Genomic DNA, 16,479 nt, shown 5'->3' with positions numbered 1-16,479 from the left:
TGGCTATTAAATACCAATCCCAGCCACACACAAACCACTTCCTTTTCAGTCTCAAAGTCAGGGGCATAACACTTTGGCTGCCTAATATTGTGTGGGCCACAATCAGAGAGAGAGAAAAACCAACTGTTCTTCCAGGTGAAAATTTACAGCTGTAGGCAGGAGAGGGGAAAATAGAGCCAGGCATACATTAAGAAATGACATGAGTGGCCCGTTCCTGTGGAGCAGAGGTAAAGCTGCTTGCGAAAGGTGTGTCTGCAACTGTCAGGAGAGAGAGCAAGGAATTAAGGCTGCTTGTACAGAGAGAGTAAACAAGAAAGCGAGCAGAAGCTGGCGAACAAAGTGGAGCAGCAGGAATGGAAAATGAGAGTGTGAGTGAGAAGAGATCAGTGAAGCAACATGGAAGGGGTGAGGACGAGTTGTTAGAGAGTGAAACAGAAAAACAGAAGAGAAAGAAAGAACAAAAGAAAGAACAAAAGAAAGAAAGAAAGAAAGAAAGAAAAAGAAAGAAAAGAGAATAGAGAAGAGCTAGCAGCTGGACTGCTCTTGCTAATTCAGCACTTTAACAAAATCAATGCCACTTGAGGAGTACAATCCGCACCCTGAGCTCGGCGAGACGCATCAGTGAATGTGTGTGTGTGTGTGTGTGTGAGTGTGTGTGTGCGTGTGTGAGTGTGTTTGTGCGAGCCTGCAGGGTTGGGTGATGTTAGTGTGTGGTCGTCTACAGTAGTCCACATTAAGGTCCAGTAATGTGTTAATTTATAACTCTATCACCCCAGACGCCTGCATTATCCATCTGTGTCACACGCTAGGCCCACGATATCTATCATCCAGCGGAGAAAGAGAAAGGGAGAGAGAGAATGGGCAGTCCAGAGAGATTAAGCCACCAGAAGCACAATTTCTCCTTTTTCCCTTCTTCATTTTCCCTCTAGTCCTATCGGCTACATCCTCCCATCCCCCCTCTGTCCTCGGCTCCCCAGGTCAGGGTGATCATCTAGGACTTGACAGACTGACCATTGGAGCTTCCGGGCGCCACAGACATCAACTATCTGCCCAGAGACTGAGCATTTAACACTGGGCAATATCATCCTGCCTTCTCCCCCGGCCCTGGAGGCCTGTATGGACGGGTGTAGGGATACCTCTCACTGTGACCTTTCTGAAATCACAACGCTCAAAATGTGTCATCACGTACAAGGTACTAACCAACAGATTGTAACAGTAAAGAACATAATTGTGAGTGTGTGTGTGTGTGTGTGTGTGTGTGTGTGTGTGTAAGCTGAGATGTAAAAAAAAAAAAAAAAAAAAAAAGAAACAATGGCCTTCTTTTAAAAGATCCTGAGTTTTGTGTCACTGACATAAATACGTGACACATGACTTGCTCCCAGGGCCCTTTAACAGAAAAAAATTTTATATTTCTGTAAAAAATAAAATATTATGTAATATCTTGTAGCCAGGGCATTTTCTCCTATAGGGATGGGCAATATATTATATCAATACTTTGATATGAGACTAAATATCATCTCATTTTGGATATCATAATATTGTCACATTTTCTGAACTTTTTAATTATTTGTTTCTTCCTGCTTGGTCATCATATCCACATTACTGATGAGCGCTTATCAAAAATCTTATGTGTAAAATATTTTATGAAAGCAAAGATAGTCATCTATACGTCACAGTATCGATACTGAGGTATTCGGTCAAAGATATTCTGATATTTGATATTCGCCCACATTGCACAGCACTACTTTTTCCATGTTTATACATTTCTATTTTTGTTTATACATTGGTTGTCTAAACATGCATATTTTTGGAGTAAATATTGATTTGTGTGTACATGCAGTGTGTGTGTGTGTGTGTGTGTATTTAAGTGTGTGCGAGTCCGTGTTGTCAGTATGTATTCGTGCAGGTAGCTTATGCTCTCTTTGTCGCAGCAGGCACTAATAACACACGGGGGGAAATGATCAATACTCACTCACTCTATTCAATTTCACAACATCACCACTATCTCCACATATGGACACACACATGCACACGCGTGCACACACGCACACCATACACCGACATACATGTGAGAGAAAGGGCCTTTGACTAACAGATGTAGCCAGAGGGCTGACCAAGGCAAGAGAATTGGCTTTGTCTGAATGTGAACGACGCATTAATATTTATTTTGTTGGAAATATTTTCCTCGATCCTCAGAGAGAGGGAGTGAACATGAGACGCAGGGGGTGGGGGTACGGAAGACAAGCTGGCAGTCGTACCTTTAAAGAGTGCAACAGTCATCACGAGAAGAGAAAGAGAATCTGCCCATTAAGACTAAGTGGATGTCTATTAGATCATGGAGGTAAGGAGGTGGGCAGTTACCATCAGTCCAACTCACAAACAACCTTGCCTGCCACCGGAACGTGCCAACAGCGTTTGAGTCTGAAACATCCCGTTGAGATCATCAGCTCTGAGTGGAAATTTCTCGTAAACTTTTCATCAGTAGGATTTTCTTCGTATTGTTGTGTAAACATGAGAGAATTCACTCACTGGGTTCTTTATCGTCAGACGGGCCAGATGAATAGCTGCGAGGGACATCACCTCAGCGAAATGAAGGCAATTAAAAGACTATGAAAGTCACCACCCAGTCCTGTGAGATCAAACAAACCCTCTGCCCTCTTTCTGTCTCTCTCTCTGTCTCTCTCACTCTCTCTCTCTCCCTCTGTCCCCTGCATTCTCCCCCTCTCCCTTCTTCCTCAGTGTAAAACCCCCCATTCTTATCACTGCAGTACAGTTAATCCTCCCTCTCTCCACCTCCTTCCATCGCTCGGTCCCTGAGGGGGTGCGAGAAGGGCTAAAAGGAGGGGGCACATTTGCCACTTGCCTGCGACACATAATACGGCACAGGCAATCAACTTTGGCTTGACATGTATTTGCTCATCTCAGGGACGTACACCGCCCCTTATCCCACCACACACAACCCCCGCCCCCACTCACCACCCCCCCCTTGCTGGGAAATTGAAGGGGGAGGGGTGGGGGAGCCTAAATTAACACTTGACATTCAATACGGTCAGGTCCTTAATTGGCCGGGGCCTTCCTGAGAAGGCAATTTTCTATTCCCCAAACTGCCCCCGCGCTGTGCCATGTGCCAGTGTCATCTGTGTATGCGTGTGTGTGTGTGTGTGTGTGTGTGTGTGTGTGTGTGTGTGTGTGTGTGTGAGTGTATGAGGAAAAAGAGGGAGAGAGCGTGTGTGCATGTGTGTGTGTGCGTGAGGAGGAGAGAAATTGCATCTGTGTGTAAGTATGCATGCGCCAGACAATGTGTGTATGTATGTATCTGTGTGTTTGTGTTTGTGTGTGTGTGTGTGTGTGCGCGCGTGTGTGTTTCAGCCAGCCCGGGCCCTGTCCTGAGAGAGGCCCTCTGGTCCCTTCCCTCTCTCTAATGAGGCTGGATGAATTAGCGCTACGTGACATGATTTGAGCAGCGGTGGCCCCCTCCCCGCTCTCCTCCTTCTCCTCCTCCTCCTCCTCCTCCTCCTCCTCCCTCCTCCTCCTCCCCTGCTCTTTTTTCTTCCAGCAGTGACAGGCATCTGGTGGCCGAAAAAATGCCAGGAGCAACCCTGGGGCTCTAGCCTTTATGCGTGCTGGTACTGCTTTATACGGAGCCCGTACGCACAAATACACTTGCATCATGCACGCGTATACACACAATGAAACACTCTCGCTTCTCTCTCTTGCTCCCTTTACACACTCACACACACACACAGACAGACACACACACACACAGACTCACTTGCACTTCCCCGTGGATCCAGTTACAGTTGATGTTATTACAGCTTTCAACCTGAGAGGTATTAGGCTTCCTTTAACAGATCTGACAGCATTTACAACACAGGCAAGTCGACGCCTCTAATCGCCTCTGTGACTTCAGCCTATTATCAATTGATCTCAAAGAGAGCCTCCTCCTCGCCCTCTGACTGAAGCACAAGCTGTCGGCTCCTCTTTTTTTTTTTTTTTTTTTTTTTGTCATAATGCGCTCTCTTTTTTAGCTTTTATGCCTCTAACACCTGACTGATATTTAACTTTCGTCATTCCACTTGTCTCTGTAAGTGTGTGCGGCTCTGTAATAAATCCCCCCCCAGCTGTTTCCTTGTGATTTTTTTTGCTATTTGTTAGTGTGTAATATCAGATTGCCAATTGATCAGCAACAGAGGAGCACGTTTGACCTCCAGTGACATGATGTTCGCAGCAAATAACATAGCAAATTTATGAGCGTAATGGTTGCACGGAGAAATCGCTGTAAATCTAGGTGATAAATCCCCTGTTGCCATCCGGACAGCCTTTACAAAGCTCCAGTAATCAACAAGCTGTGAAGTAATGGCTTGGATAAACAAAACAAAAGCTGCAGATTTTTTCCGTATTTGGAGGAAACATATCAAATGGATTAAATGCTATGAAATATTAAATGCCAGTCAGAGTCGCACACATCATGCAGCGGACGGCGCTCCAACAAAGCACTTACCGCTGAGTGTGTTTCCCGACAATGGAAAAGGCGGACCAAGCCATTTACAGGGAAAACATCAACATGGGGAAGGCAAGTGTATTAGTGTGTGTGTGTGTGTGTGTGTCTGTGTTGGACTGCGAGTGTGTGCACATGTGTGTATGCATGTGTATTTGTATATGTGTCAACAACACACACAAAAAAAAATCACACACAGACACACACACAAATAGAGTAGCTCCTTCACCGTTACAAGGATTTGCACTTTGTCACGTTGGTAAAGACCGAAGCTGTCACTTCAGTTGCACAATAGCAAAGAGTCACAAGGGGCGGACGGCCAACAATGTCTGGTGCCAGAGGTCATATGTGGTGACCTCCAACCTCTGACTGGTAGCCCTTTGTACAAGGTCAAACTATTTGAAGTCCATCACACTGGGCTAATTAGATCATTTGTGATTTAACTGAGATTATGGATTGTTCGGAGGCAACGTGCAATACAGCTCGATGTGTGATAGACTCAAATACAGACAGGGTCAATAAAGCAATTTGGTGTAGCTCCACATAAATATATACGTGTGTGTGTGTGTGTGTGTGTGTGTGTGTGTGTGTGTGTGTGCGTCTGAAGGCACATACACATTGATAGGTATGGTTCTCTTCAGTGACAACATAGAGCGCCGTTCCCATCCAGCCCACACACGCAGCAGTATTTCATTGCTTTGCACACAGAGACACACATACACACACACACACACATACACACACACACACACACACACACACACACACACACACACACACAAAAGCCACCCAGCGTCCCAGTTTGCCAGAAAAACACAAGCTGTGGGATGCCAAAGCAGCTGCATTTAACAGTGGTCATTAAATGTTATTAATCCAACAGCGCAAACATCTTTACGAAGTCGGAAGAGAGCACAAACAAACGTTTACACATGTTGCTTTAACACTTTGCTCACAAGAAAGGGTAGCTAATGAGTTTAGACCGCTCAGTGTTCTTGTTTTTGCAGCGGGTTAAAGTGGCATCATTGTTTGGAAATAATATAGGGGGAGGCATAATAAAATAAAATAGCAAATACAGGTATCTATTCCTGCATGACTTGGGAGAATGTATCTTTGTGTATGCGTGTGTGTGTGTGTGTGTGTGTGTGTGTGTGTGTGTGTTGGCCGTGTGCCTGCCACTGCCTGTACCACTAGCCTCCCTTCTCCAGAACCTCCCTAAAATCCTCCCTGGGCCTCTAGCAATCAAATCTCTACAGTGAGCTGGAGACAGAGCAGAACAGAGCGGAGAGATAGACAGAGTTCACAGTGAAGCATAAGAGAGGGAGAAAGACTGAAAAGAGAAATGAAACAGAAAATAGGGTGAAAAGAGTCTCTCTCTCCCACACACACACTTGCACACAGAAGCCACGGAGTTCACCTTATGCATTTAGAGATATAACCTATATTTACGGTTGCGTGCGTGCACACAGAGTTCCTACATCTCGTGCATGCGCTGCACACATGAAATCACCGTTACCTTTGGAAAACAATTTTCTTTGTACTGCAACTTCAGTCATTTGCCAGCGCAACTAAAAAGTACATGCACATACAAACACACACACACACATGCAGACACACACAGGCAACGGTACATGTCACATTAGCAGGGGAAAGAGAGACAGTCAGTTGTGAGCCCTGAACAAAATTACCATCATTATCCACAACCATACATAAGCCTGATGATGATGATGGTTTTAACAATAATAATAGCAATTCACCCTTAATGCTCTGTCAAATAACAGTGACAGCATTAGCCACATTGCCAACAGAAAAATGAAAGGCTCTGCGCCTTGAGAGCTCTTCTTCGTCGCCACTACCGATGGGGCAAATTGGCAGGCAGCGCAGGCAGACAAGGGTCCTTAAAGATGGAGGTAAAAATAGTAGTCTGTCGATCTGCCCGTTGGACTGGCACAGGCCCAAGGAAAACAAAATAACAGGAGCTGAGGAATAACAGGAAAAGGGAGAAGCCTTGGTGAAAGTATGCCCGAGTTCCTGTCACTTAGCACAGGTCACACCTAATGTCACCTTCCTCTGGATGCAGAGGGGAGAGAGCAGCAAAGTAGAACAGCTTTCTGAAGTCTGTGCCTTATGGCCACGTGCTGTCGAAAATATTAAAGGCTAAAGCAAAGTACATGCACTCTCACCTTATCTCTCTTTGTTAAGTCAATTAAGTGTGATGATCTGCCCTGCTGGTGGTAATCTCGAGGTCAGTGAAGCTAAGATGGGCCCCTCCTAGCTTTCAGAACCCCCATGACCCCTGGGTAGCTCCATACACTGCTTTCACACACACACAAACACACACACACACACACAAGTAACAGCTATACCCCTTCATAACTGCCTGGACCCCAGTGACAGCTGCTGCATTCCTGCCATGTCAGCCCCAGAGCGCTTTGTGTGTGCATGTGTGTGTGTGTGTGTGTGTGTGTGTGTGTGTGTGTGGCGGCAGTGGCAAAGTGCTAATGTCCCCCTCATTAGCCAGTGGCGGGGTGGTGACATCCTGAGCTGCTGGCCCTTCAAACACACACTTCCTCTTCACACCGGCGACTTCTCCCCGCTGCAGGAAACTGGCCAAAGACAAATAACTAACACCCCACTTTTGAAAGAAATGTAGAGAGGGAAGAGAAAAAAAAGAAATAGGGGAGGACTCCTGTTCAGTTGCATAAACAGCGATAGCCAGGAAAAAAAAAAAAAGAAGAAATAGAGGAGGGGGAAAATGCAAAAAATCCTTCATACATACATATATGTATGTATCTATGTATACACACACACATATACAAGTAATGTAAAATCTCTAACTTTCAAAATGCTACAATGAAAATTTGAGTGCATCTGCCATGTTTTTCTTGTATAATGTGTACATTTATATTTATTTTTATTACCTTGTCACTGCACTGTAATGGTGTGTACGCTAAATTATTCTTAGTGTTTTCCCAACACAATAAGGGTCACATGCCACACAGATGGCAGGGTTTAGTAAATCACGCACTGGATGGCTACGCTGAACACCACATTTATTTACTGCAAACCAAGACTAAATAAACCTTTGGTCAGACAAACACAACAGCCTGAAATATCACATAAATCTACTTAATGTTACGTATTTAGGTTTTCTGCTCACATAACTTTCTTGATCATTTTCTTGAAAGTGTTTCACATAATAAAAGTAAGTAAAGAACAAAAAAGGGACATAAATATGGTACTAAAAATATCTTTTTTTTTTTTTTTGTGGTAATGAAATGCAATTAGGTGCTAGCTCTTACACATACACATAGCCACACAGGACCAACAGGAGTCCATGGGAAAAGCTTAGTTGAGGGCTCAGCTACAGTAGTTTTCACCACTCAGCCCCCTGATAAGAGGAGAGCAGATGGCTCTGCATTTCTAACGTTCCTCAACAACACTCACATGCATGCATACACACACATACACACACACACACACACGCACGCATGCACATACACAGACACGGCACACGATACAATGCCCTGCCAGACTTATGATGAACAAAGGCTTTTTGACTTCAACTTCCATGATAGCGTCTTCCCTACACCGTTCTCTATCCATCCTATTATTCGTGCGTTCACCATAGCGGGGAGGCAGTCGTCCCCTCAGGATAAACAGGAAACAGCTGACACGGACCCCGTGAGTGATGCTCACATGGTGCTTATCGATCACTGGCTGCCCTGGGTCTAGCACACGGTGTCAGGGTCGACGCTTACCCATAACACTGGTCCTGCAGGGCCTTACTGTACGGCAAGAGGAGATACTGTATGACCCGGGACTCACGTGATCACGGTCATGTGCAGAGCGGAAAATGATTTGGCAAGGTCGTGCATCTACAGTAAATGTTAGAGTATTTCTCAAAGTGTGTGTGGTTTTTTTTTTTATTCTTTCTTTTTTGGGGTTAAAAAGGCAAATCTTGGAAGACTGTAAGCCATAGAAAACTGAAAAGAGGTTTCTGTGTGAGGAACTGTATTTGTGATGTTGAAAACATTCTGATACTGCAACACTGACTCGCAAAAAAAAAAGGGGGAAATTGATGGAACTGAAATCATGAATATTAACATTAAATGCAGACTTCCACCAACAGCACTGACAAAACATTTATTAAATCACAAAACAGAGTAGGAAATTGTATCATCGATATATTTTCAGATTTCACTGATCGTGAAAGAAGAAGACGCCTGGATTTAAATGTCAGTGGTGTTTGGTGATGCAATTAGCTAAAAGAAAAAAAGAGAGGCCGGAAGACAGCCAGTTGAAAGGAGTTTTAAGTAAAAATGTTGTGGACGTCATATCTCCCTGGTCGGTGCCTAGGTAAATATAGAGGGGACCACAGCATGAATGGGACCTTGTACATCCTCATACTCCATCAAACTAGATGGGTTCTTAATAGTGCGCACACACACACACACCAAACACACACACTCTCTCTCTCTCTCTCTCTCACACACACACACACACACACACACACACAGTAAATACACAAGTACACCATAGCTGCAGCCACCTTCCCACTCAATCTCACTCTCACATTTCTATCCTCTCTCTCTTGCAGGAATAATGCTGCCTTGAGGAAAAACACACATCCTCATGCTCGCCCGTGGTTGCATATACACTATAAATAAGGAGCAGGGATGAAGACAGAGGGAGATGCCCACCTACTGAACGCCGTGTTGGCTGTTCTCAGTGCTGGTAATATTGTCAAAACCTTCTAATATAGCAAATGAACATATAAAACAGTGTAAGAGCCGACCACAGCCTCACAGGCAGCAGTGCAAACAGAAAACGTAAAACAGGTATGGTACGCATGCTGCAGAGTGGGAAGGTGTCGTTTTAAGCCTTCTCCAATCAGTGGCTCAAAAAGGTGCCAGGGCAAACAAATGAGAACCTGCAGCCAAGCGAAGACCAAATACACCGACACACCCAGTCATTTCCCACCACTCAGGAAACATTGCACTCCGTCTTACACTTCCATGCCATAATTAAGGGGTGATTCTTTAAACGCAGTGAGAGCGGTCCTCTGTTACAAGGGGCCAATCACATAAGTGTTCCCTAAAACAGACAGACACCCACCGAAGAACAACACAGTTGGATTTAGCATTTGATGGGCCGGTGGTGGAGATGCAGCAATAGATATGGGAAAGACAGCGAGAAAGAGGGGGTGGTGAGGTGAAGTGTGGGGGAAGAAGAAAAGGAAGGACAAGAGAAGAAGAAGAAGAAGAAGAAGAAGAAGAAGAAGACGAGAGAAAAGAAGTAGAAGAAGGCGCAAAGAAGAGGAAAAAGAAAAAGTAGTAATGGGGGAAGTGGTGCGTGTCTTTTCTGCAAATCTCCTCTTTCACCTCTGCTCTCCTCCAGCTCTCCAGCCAAGGCCAGCCAAGAGACACTTCACCTCGCACCCGCACACACATGGAGCCCGAGCCAACACATAGACACACAGAGAGTGAGAGGACACACACTCAGAAAGTGCTGCTCTCTCTCTCTCCCTCTCTCTCTCTCACTCAACTGGCATATGAGTATTTAGCCACCCACTCAGAAAAAATAAATGGCAAAAGCACAGACACGGATGCCTAAGTGCACACATGCACACGTATATTTAATGTCAGAGCACACACACACACACAAACACTCGCGCACACACACACTTGACACCAGATACATGTACGTATAGGCATCCATATGCTCGGTGTGCAACGACCCATCAAAGACAGACATGGAAATAATAACAGTTGAGTGTGACGGCTCACACACACATGCACACACACACACACACATATTCGCACGCTGTGGATAATTCTGCACATATGCATCAAATCATTGCCTTCCACTCCCATACAGTGGTAAGAAATACACAGTCTATGTTTCTCATATGCAACATGCAACAAGCCAGTACCCCACTGCGTAAAACAAAGTATGCACGCGGTTACACACACACACACACACACACACACAGACAGACACACGCTCACCACTGTAAGTGTATCAGTATGTTAATAGGCAGATTAGGGTGTTCTGTGATCTGCACTGAAGAGGATAATATCAACCCAATTATTGACTCAGACAAAACAAACCAGAGCATGCTATTCAACAAATATGTCTGTCATGCCTTGGGAGATCACACAGAATTAACAGTGTTCTCATTCACTTTCAAAGGTTCCAGCATATGCAAACAAAAGTGAAGGACGGTACACACTACGTAACACACACATGAAATAAAGGAAAATCAACCAATATGATCCTATAAATTGTTAACTTATTTCTTTCAAAAGAAATACTAGTAGAAATAGCCTTTAGTTTTAGATATAAGGCCAAGAGAAAATATTAAAGATAGATGGAAATGGGAGAAATGAGACCAGAGTTTATAAATTGTGAATGTTTACTGAAAGGGGAAGGGGGGTGTGCTTTTTATGACCTATGGCTCTAACGTACTCCTGCACTCAACAATGTCACAATGTTCGGCCTGTGTGCTGTTAAAAAAATTTGTTGCTGAATTTAAAAAACAAAAGAGAGAGAGAGAGAGAAACAGATTTAATCTCTGGACCGTCTCTCTTCACTTCAGAGCGGAAAAGAATATTCTTAATATTAAAATGTGAATTTCATTTTTACCACAATCTATTATTGTCCTTTTAAAAATTGTTTTTAGGGGTATAGAATTTGTTAATGCATGATGTGAGGAACAACAATAATAATAATAAAAAAAAAAATCAAGGAAGTGTGTGTGTGTGTGTGTGTCATTTTGATTTTAAGGGCACTAAGACAGGCTATTTGGGAAAATGCATTTAAAATTGAAAGAATGATGAGGCTCAAAATTGAAATTAAATTGTTCATTATTATCACTACTATAATCATTATTATCAATTTAGTTTTATTCTTATGTTTCTAAAATTTGTCTCTGAATTTCTCAATTTCTTTCTATTCATAATTCTCCTCTATAAAGCCATGTTTTCAGTGGTTATGCAGATTTAATAGCTTCCACGCTGCGTGTGAGATGAAGCAGGCAGCACTGAGAGCAGACAGAAGCCAGGCAAGCTGTACAGCCACTGTACCTCTTCCAGGTCTCGGCCCATAGTCGACCTGTCGCACTTCAAAGGAAGCCGCGTTACAGCACCCTTGCAAAAAGAAAAGGAAGAGGCTATTTTAGAGATAGTTTTAAACGGAGAACATACACTGAACGCATTAAAGCTTTTAAGTGCCACCGGCCCCTACAGAAGCTATTTATGATCTTTCTTGTTTTTTTGTTTTTTTGCGACTCGAAGTCTCCGATGAGCCTGAGTGGCATTAGGAGGTGCAGGCACATTTTACGAGCTTTGGTAATCCTTGAGTTGTTCCCACATCCCCCCGACTTGAGGACCAGGAGAAAATAAAATGACATGGCCCACGGTTGCTGTATTGAGGAGGAATTATCCGTGATGGACCAATTAGGCTTGTAGTATCACTTAACTCCGGGCTTTTTAACTTGCAAGGTCGATATTCATAACCAGGCATGCACAACAGCGGCTCAATTACGCTTCAAAATATTATCACACCGTAATTCTGGCGAAATAATTAACCCCTGGTTAATGTTTGTTTGTTTGTTTGTTTTTTCCTACCTAAACAATTAAGGAAATACCTATTCCCTCTTGCAGTGTTTTTTTAAAGCCACATGCCGAATTTGAAGCAATTTCTAAAGATAAGGAAGACGAGAAAATAGGCAGTATTTATCTAGTCCATTTCATTGATTGCATTTAAATTGCATGCTTTTTATGATCCTGTTGACAGTTCCATAGATTATGAAGATTATGAATGTCTTGTTACGGTTCAGAAAAATAAAAGGCTTTTGCATGAACATTTTGCGAGGAGCTTGCAAAGGCCAACTATAGAAACTCAAAAAGACTAGATTATAGTTAAGTTTCGGTTGTTCGCCTCTAAATTTCGTTTAAAGGAGTCAATATTAGGCTATGGAAATAATAACAGCGAGTAAATCTTGCAAAATGGCATATTAATTCCCCAAAGGGAATAAAATATGCGCAAAATGTTTTTCACTTTGTTTTCTTTCTCTTAATGGTGTCAGCATAGCCTATACAAATAAAAAAAGAAAAGAAAAAAAATGAGGGCCTTTGCTTCTCAATGTTTTACAATCACTGAGAACTGAATGGAGGGAAAATTATATATTCATAAAATTGCATAAATGTTCCATAATAAGACACGAAATTTAAAATATGTTAAAAAATATTTTAAACGCAAGAATCAGTCAGAAATAAATCAACATGTCCCGAGGTCACATTAGATTTCAAATTGCCATCTCGAGTAATTTTCTTTATTTCTCGCAATAAGAAACAGGTGCTGCTTTTCGTGGCTTCATTGTGGGATGAAAACATCATGAAGAGAAAATAAAAAATGATTAAGCGTTAAATATCCTCAGCGTTTTTCTAATTCATTATGTGTTAATTCAAATATCTGCGTCAGTTTTATTGATCATTGACACGTATGCACCAATATGATCAGACACCTGCTGTTGACTACATGCATGTAATTTAAAGTGAGGTAAGAAAATTCCTTCATGCATCATTTTCTCCTCATCTCTAAAGCCTTGTCTTGTGTGTATACCTTACAGTGAATTTGAAAAGGATTGCCAAATGGTTTGGCTTATTGGTCATGCCCTGTACCTAACCACAGCCGCAGCTGCCCTGAACGCACTGCATACTTCTGCTTTGCGTCTCAATCGATCAGATTGAAATATAATTTGCCCTAACAACGATAAAACAAAGCATGCATCATGTCACTTAGTCGATCTTTAAAGGAAAGAGGAAGATTTTGAAACACAAGCCCATAACGCGTTTTTCCCCAACACCCCAGGGTGCGCCAGCCTCGGCAAACACAAAGTCATTATCGGTTAGATTCCAATAAGGCGAGTCTGTCAAGGAACAGGCTTCCTTCCGAGAATTTATGTCATGCCTACTAAACATGGGAAGATGTCTTCTAAGTGGTGCGAGGAAGGATAAATAACAGCAAGTCCCACAGCTGATTATATTGAAACAACGGTGCGCATTTGTAAAAAGGATTGGGGATGCAAACGTAGGGTCCCAGCTGATGCTGGGCTCAGAGGCCCATCCACCTGCTCATCTGCCGAGAGAGGAGGAGCGAGAGGCAGCGCTGCCTGCGTCCCTTTCTTCCAATTCCCGTGTCAATAGTTTACACGATCGTTTCTATAGCGAAAAATCAAGAAGGGGGCATGTAAAAAATATAGTGTAGATGTGCAGAAAAACTACAAGAGCGAAAAATTCAGAAGGATATTAATTTCGGTCTTGCAGACGTATCGGTTCAGTCTATAGGCAATACAAAAATGGTGAACAACAACAACCAAATCTTGCATTTTTAATCCGAATGGTTGGAAGCAAATATGGCATTTCCAACAAATGAATATTAAGTTGGATATCGTCTCAATTCATCAGTTTCACCTTCAGAATTAGATCTCTGGGACCAAAAAGTGAGTTATACGGGCTATAACAAGGTTCAAGGTGACAGAGTAAGTTTCTCATCATTTACTCCACAGAGTCGCGGTGAGACTGTTGCGCAAGAGCTGGGCTGCTGTGGCCTGCGTGCGTAACAGCGTGTGCATGGTACCGGGAGCCTGCAGGTCCCGCTATGATTAATTACAGTCTAACTACCATCCCTTCTAACTGTTTCTCTCTTTCTCTCTCACCCTCACACACGCGCACACATGTACGGTCACGCACGCACGCAACTTGACTCCCTGACTCCTCTTCCCTCTCCTTACCTGACATTTATCCGACATTACCAAGGAAACCAAATAACGCCCCCGTGTCCCCCCTCCCTTAAAAATAACTCTGGTGTAGTTGGGGCGACTCGAGGTATGAGGTAAGAGATAAAGTCAGTGTACTGTGACATCCGCGACAACGGGCGAGAAATGTCGGGAGGAAATGTGGACTTTCTCGAAACCGGAGTAGACTATCCGTTATCATCATTACTTTTCCAGGCAAGTCTGTATTCATTCACGGCTCCTCTGCTGCTCTGTAGCCGCGCGAGGCGCTTCCTGCCTCGGCCACATGAAGTCAATTAGCCGGTCCCGGAGGGGTGCCCCTTCCCGGGTCTTTATCGGCACTGAGGTTACCAAAACACTGCTTTCGCTTGCTTTTTAACTCCACACCGCTCATAGTCCAATTACGGAGACTTAAGACTGGGCGTAACGAATCGAGACAAGGCATAATCCATCAAACGATGAAATAAATGAGTTGCCTCATATATATATATATATATATATATATATATATATATATATATATATATATATATATATATATATATATCATGTTTTCTTATAAACAAATAAAATATATTGGATCATTTTTATGGAGAAAAGAATGATGCAGTCAATTTATATAAACTGTGATAGTGAGAGCAAAAATATTTAGACTAACTAAAATTACAAGGGGGACTGGCACACACACAGGGATGAAAACATCCACTGCATGTTGTGTAGTAAGAAAGGGCCTAAATCAACACATGCACATGAACATCAAATCCAGGTATTCAAGAAATTGAAAAGTTATGAATGCAGGTAACAGTACTCAATTTAGAACTACCACACACAACACAAGCCCCCCCTACACAGGCACACACACATGCACACGCACACGCATACACACACACACACACACACACACACACAAACTGATACACTGTCCCTCTCTCACACATAGCAAACACCTGGACATACACCAAGAGTGGAATGAAATATTTTGTGGCCCTTGAGTTTTAGTGAAATCATTGGAAATGAAGATAAACCTACACTGATAACATGGAAAGAGAGACAGGAGGAGAGAGTCAGAGTGAGAGGGAGAAAGAGGGGAGGGCGGTGAGTGAGTGAAGCTGAGTTTACGTACCTGCTGGGACATTCTGAAGAGGAGGTTGCTGTCAGTGCTCTGCTGCTGCCATGTCCCCATGAAGCCCGGCTGCTCAGCACTAGGCGGTCTGGTGCTGAACTGCATGGAGCTTTCGCCTGCTCCCTCAGCGCTGCGGCTAACAATGCTAATGCCACCCAGACCACTACTGCTGCTGCTGCTGCTGCTGCTACTGTGGCTACTGGAGGGGATGCTAGTATAAACGCTGGTGCTGCCGGTGGTGCCGGTGGTGCCCGTTGTGCTGTTACTCTTAGCTGGAGGTGGCCTGGATGCTTCTGGTTCTGTGCTGGGCTCTGGTGGGTCTCTGTCGCGCTCGCTGTCTCTCACATCCAACTCTGCCTCCTTGGACTAGGGGAGACAGAGAGACAGAGGGAGAGAGAGAGAGAGAGAGGGAGGGAGGTATGGAGGGGAGGAGGGAGGTGAGAGGGAGGGAGGAGAGAAGAAAAAAAAAGTCAGCGAAGGTGGGTTCTTTTGGGGTCGAGTTGCTTTTTTCTTCTTTCATGGGTCCCGCATCTTGAGGAGGATAAGAAAAGAGGGAGTTGAGGGAGTGTGTGTGTGAGAGAGAGAGAGAGTGTGTGTGTGTGTGTGTGTGTGTGTGTGTGTGTGTGTGTGTGTGCGCGCGTGTGAGGTTTCTTGGCAGCCCCGGTGGCGGAGGAGTGTGTGAGTGTGTGTGGAGTTAATTCTCCGAGAGAGAGGGCTTGCGGTGAATTTCCTCGGGGGCCTCGTCTTGGACAGGGCAAGATGAGCGGAGCGCTGGAGGTGAAGAGGGAGGAGGAGAAGGATGGAGGTGAGGTGGGAGTTGATGAGAAGGTGAGGCAGAATGGAGAAAAAAGGGGAGTATGGGAATTATTGGGAAGGAGGGGTGTATGTTTTTGTCAGTGGCCTCGGTTTTTCGCTTTAATCCATCTGTCAGTCATTTTGTGTATGGACTGTCCTCAGCAAACAATCACACAAACACTCTAACATACACGTTCACCTACATGCACGCATGCGGACATTCACTCTTTGGTAAATTATAATATTACAGGTTTTGAAAAAAGT

At 43.8% G+C, this 16,479-nt stretch overlaps 1 protein-coding gene across 4 annotated transcripts in view; it reads right to left on the bottom strand.

Annotated features, from left to right (window-relative positions):
* Positions 1 to 16,479, bottom strand: part of bnc2 (basonuclin zinc finger protein 2) — a 167,071-nt gene that overhangs the window by 91,384 nt on the left and 59,208 nt on the right. For 3 of the 4 annotated variants that reach the window (XM_030062127.1, XM_030062144.1, XM_030062135.1), the window contains exon 2: positions 15,421 to 15,786. In XM_030062127.1, coding sequence (XP_029917987.1) covers positions 15,421 to 15,786 — 366 coding nt within the window. Of the gene's footprint in view, positions 1 to 11,583; positions 11,647 to 15,420; positions 15,787 to 16,479 lie in introns of all 4 variants that reach the window. The other variant, XM_030062153.1, reaches the window with a different exon arrangement.

The sequence above is a fragment of the Myripristis murdjan genome, chromosome 1 (genome assembly GCF_902150065.1).
Source record: "Myripristis murdjan chromosome 1, fMyrMur1.1, whole genome shotgun sequence".
NCBI lineage: Eukaryota > Metazoa > Chordata > Actinopteri > Holocentriformes > Holocentridae > Myripristis > Myripristis murdjan.
The sequence above is the reverse complement of the archived record's forward strand: the minus strand, read 5'-3'. Positions and strand labels throughout refer to the sequence as shown.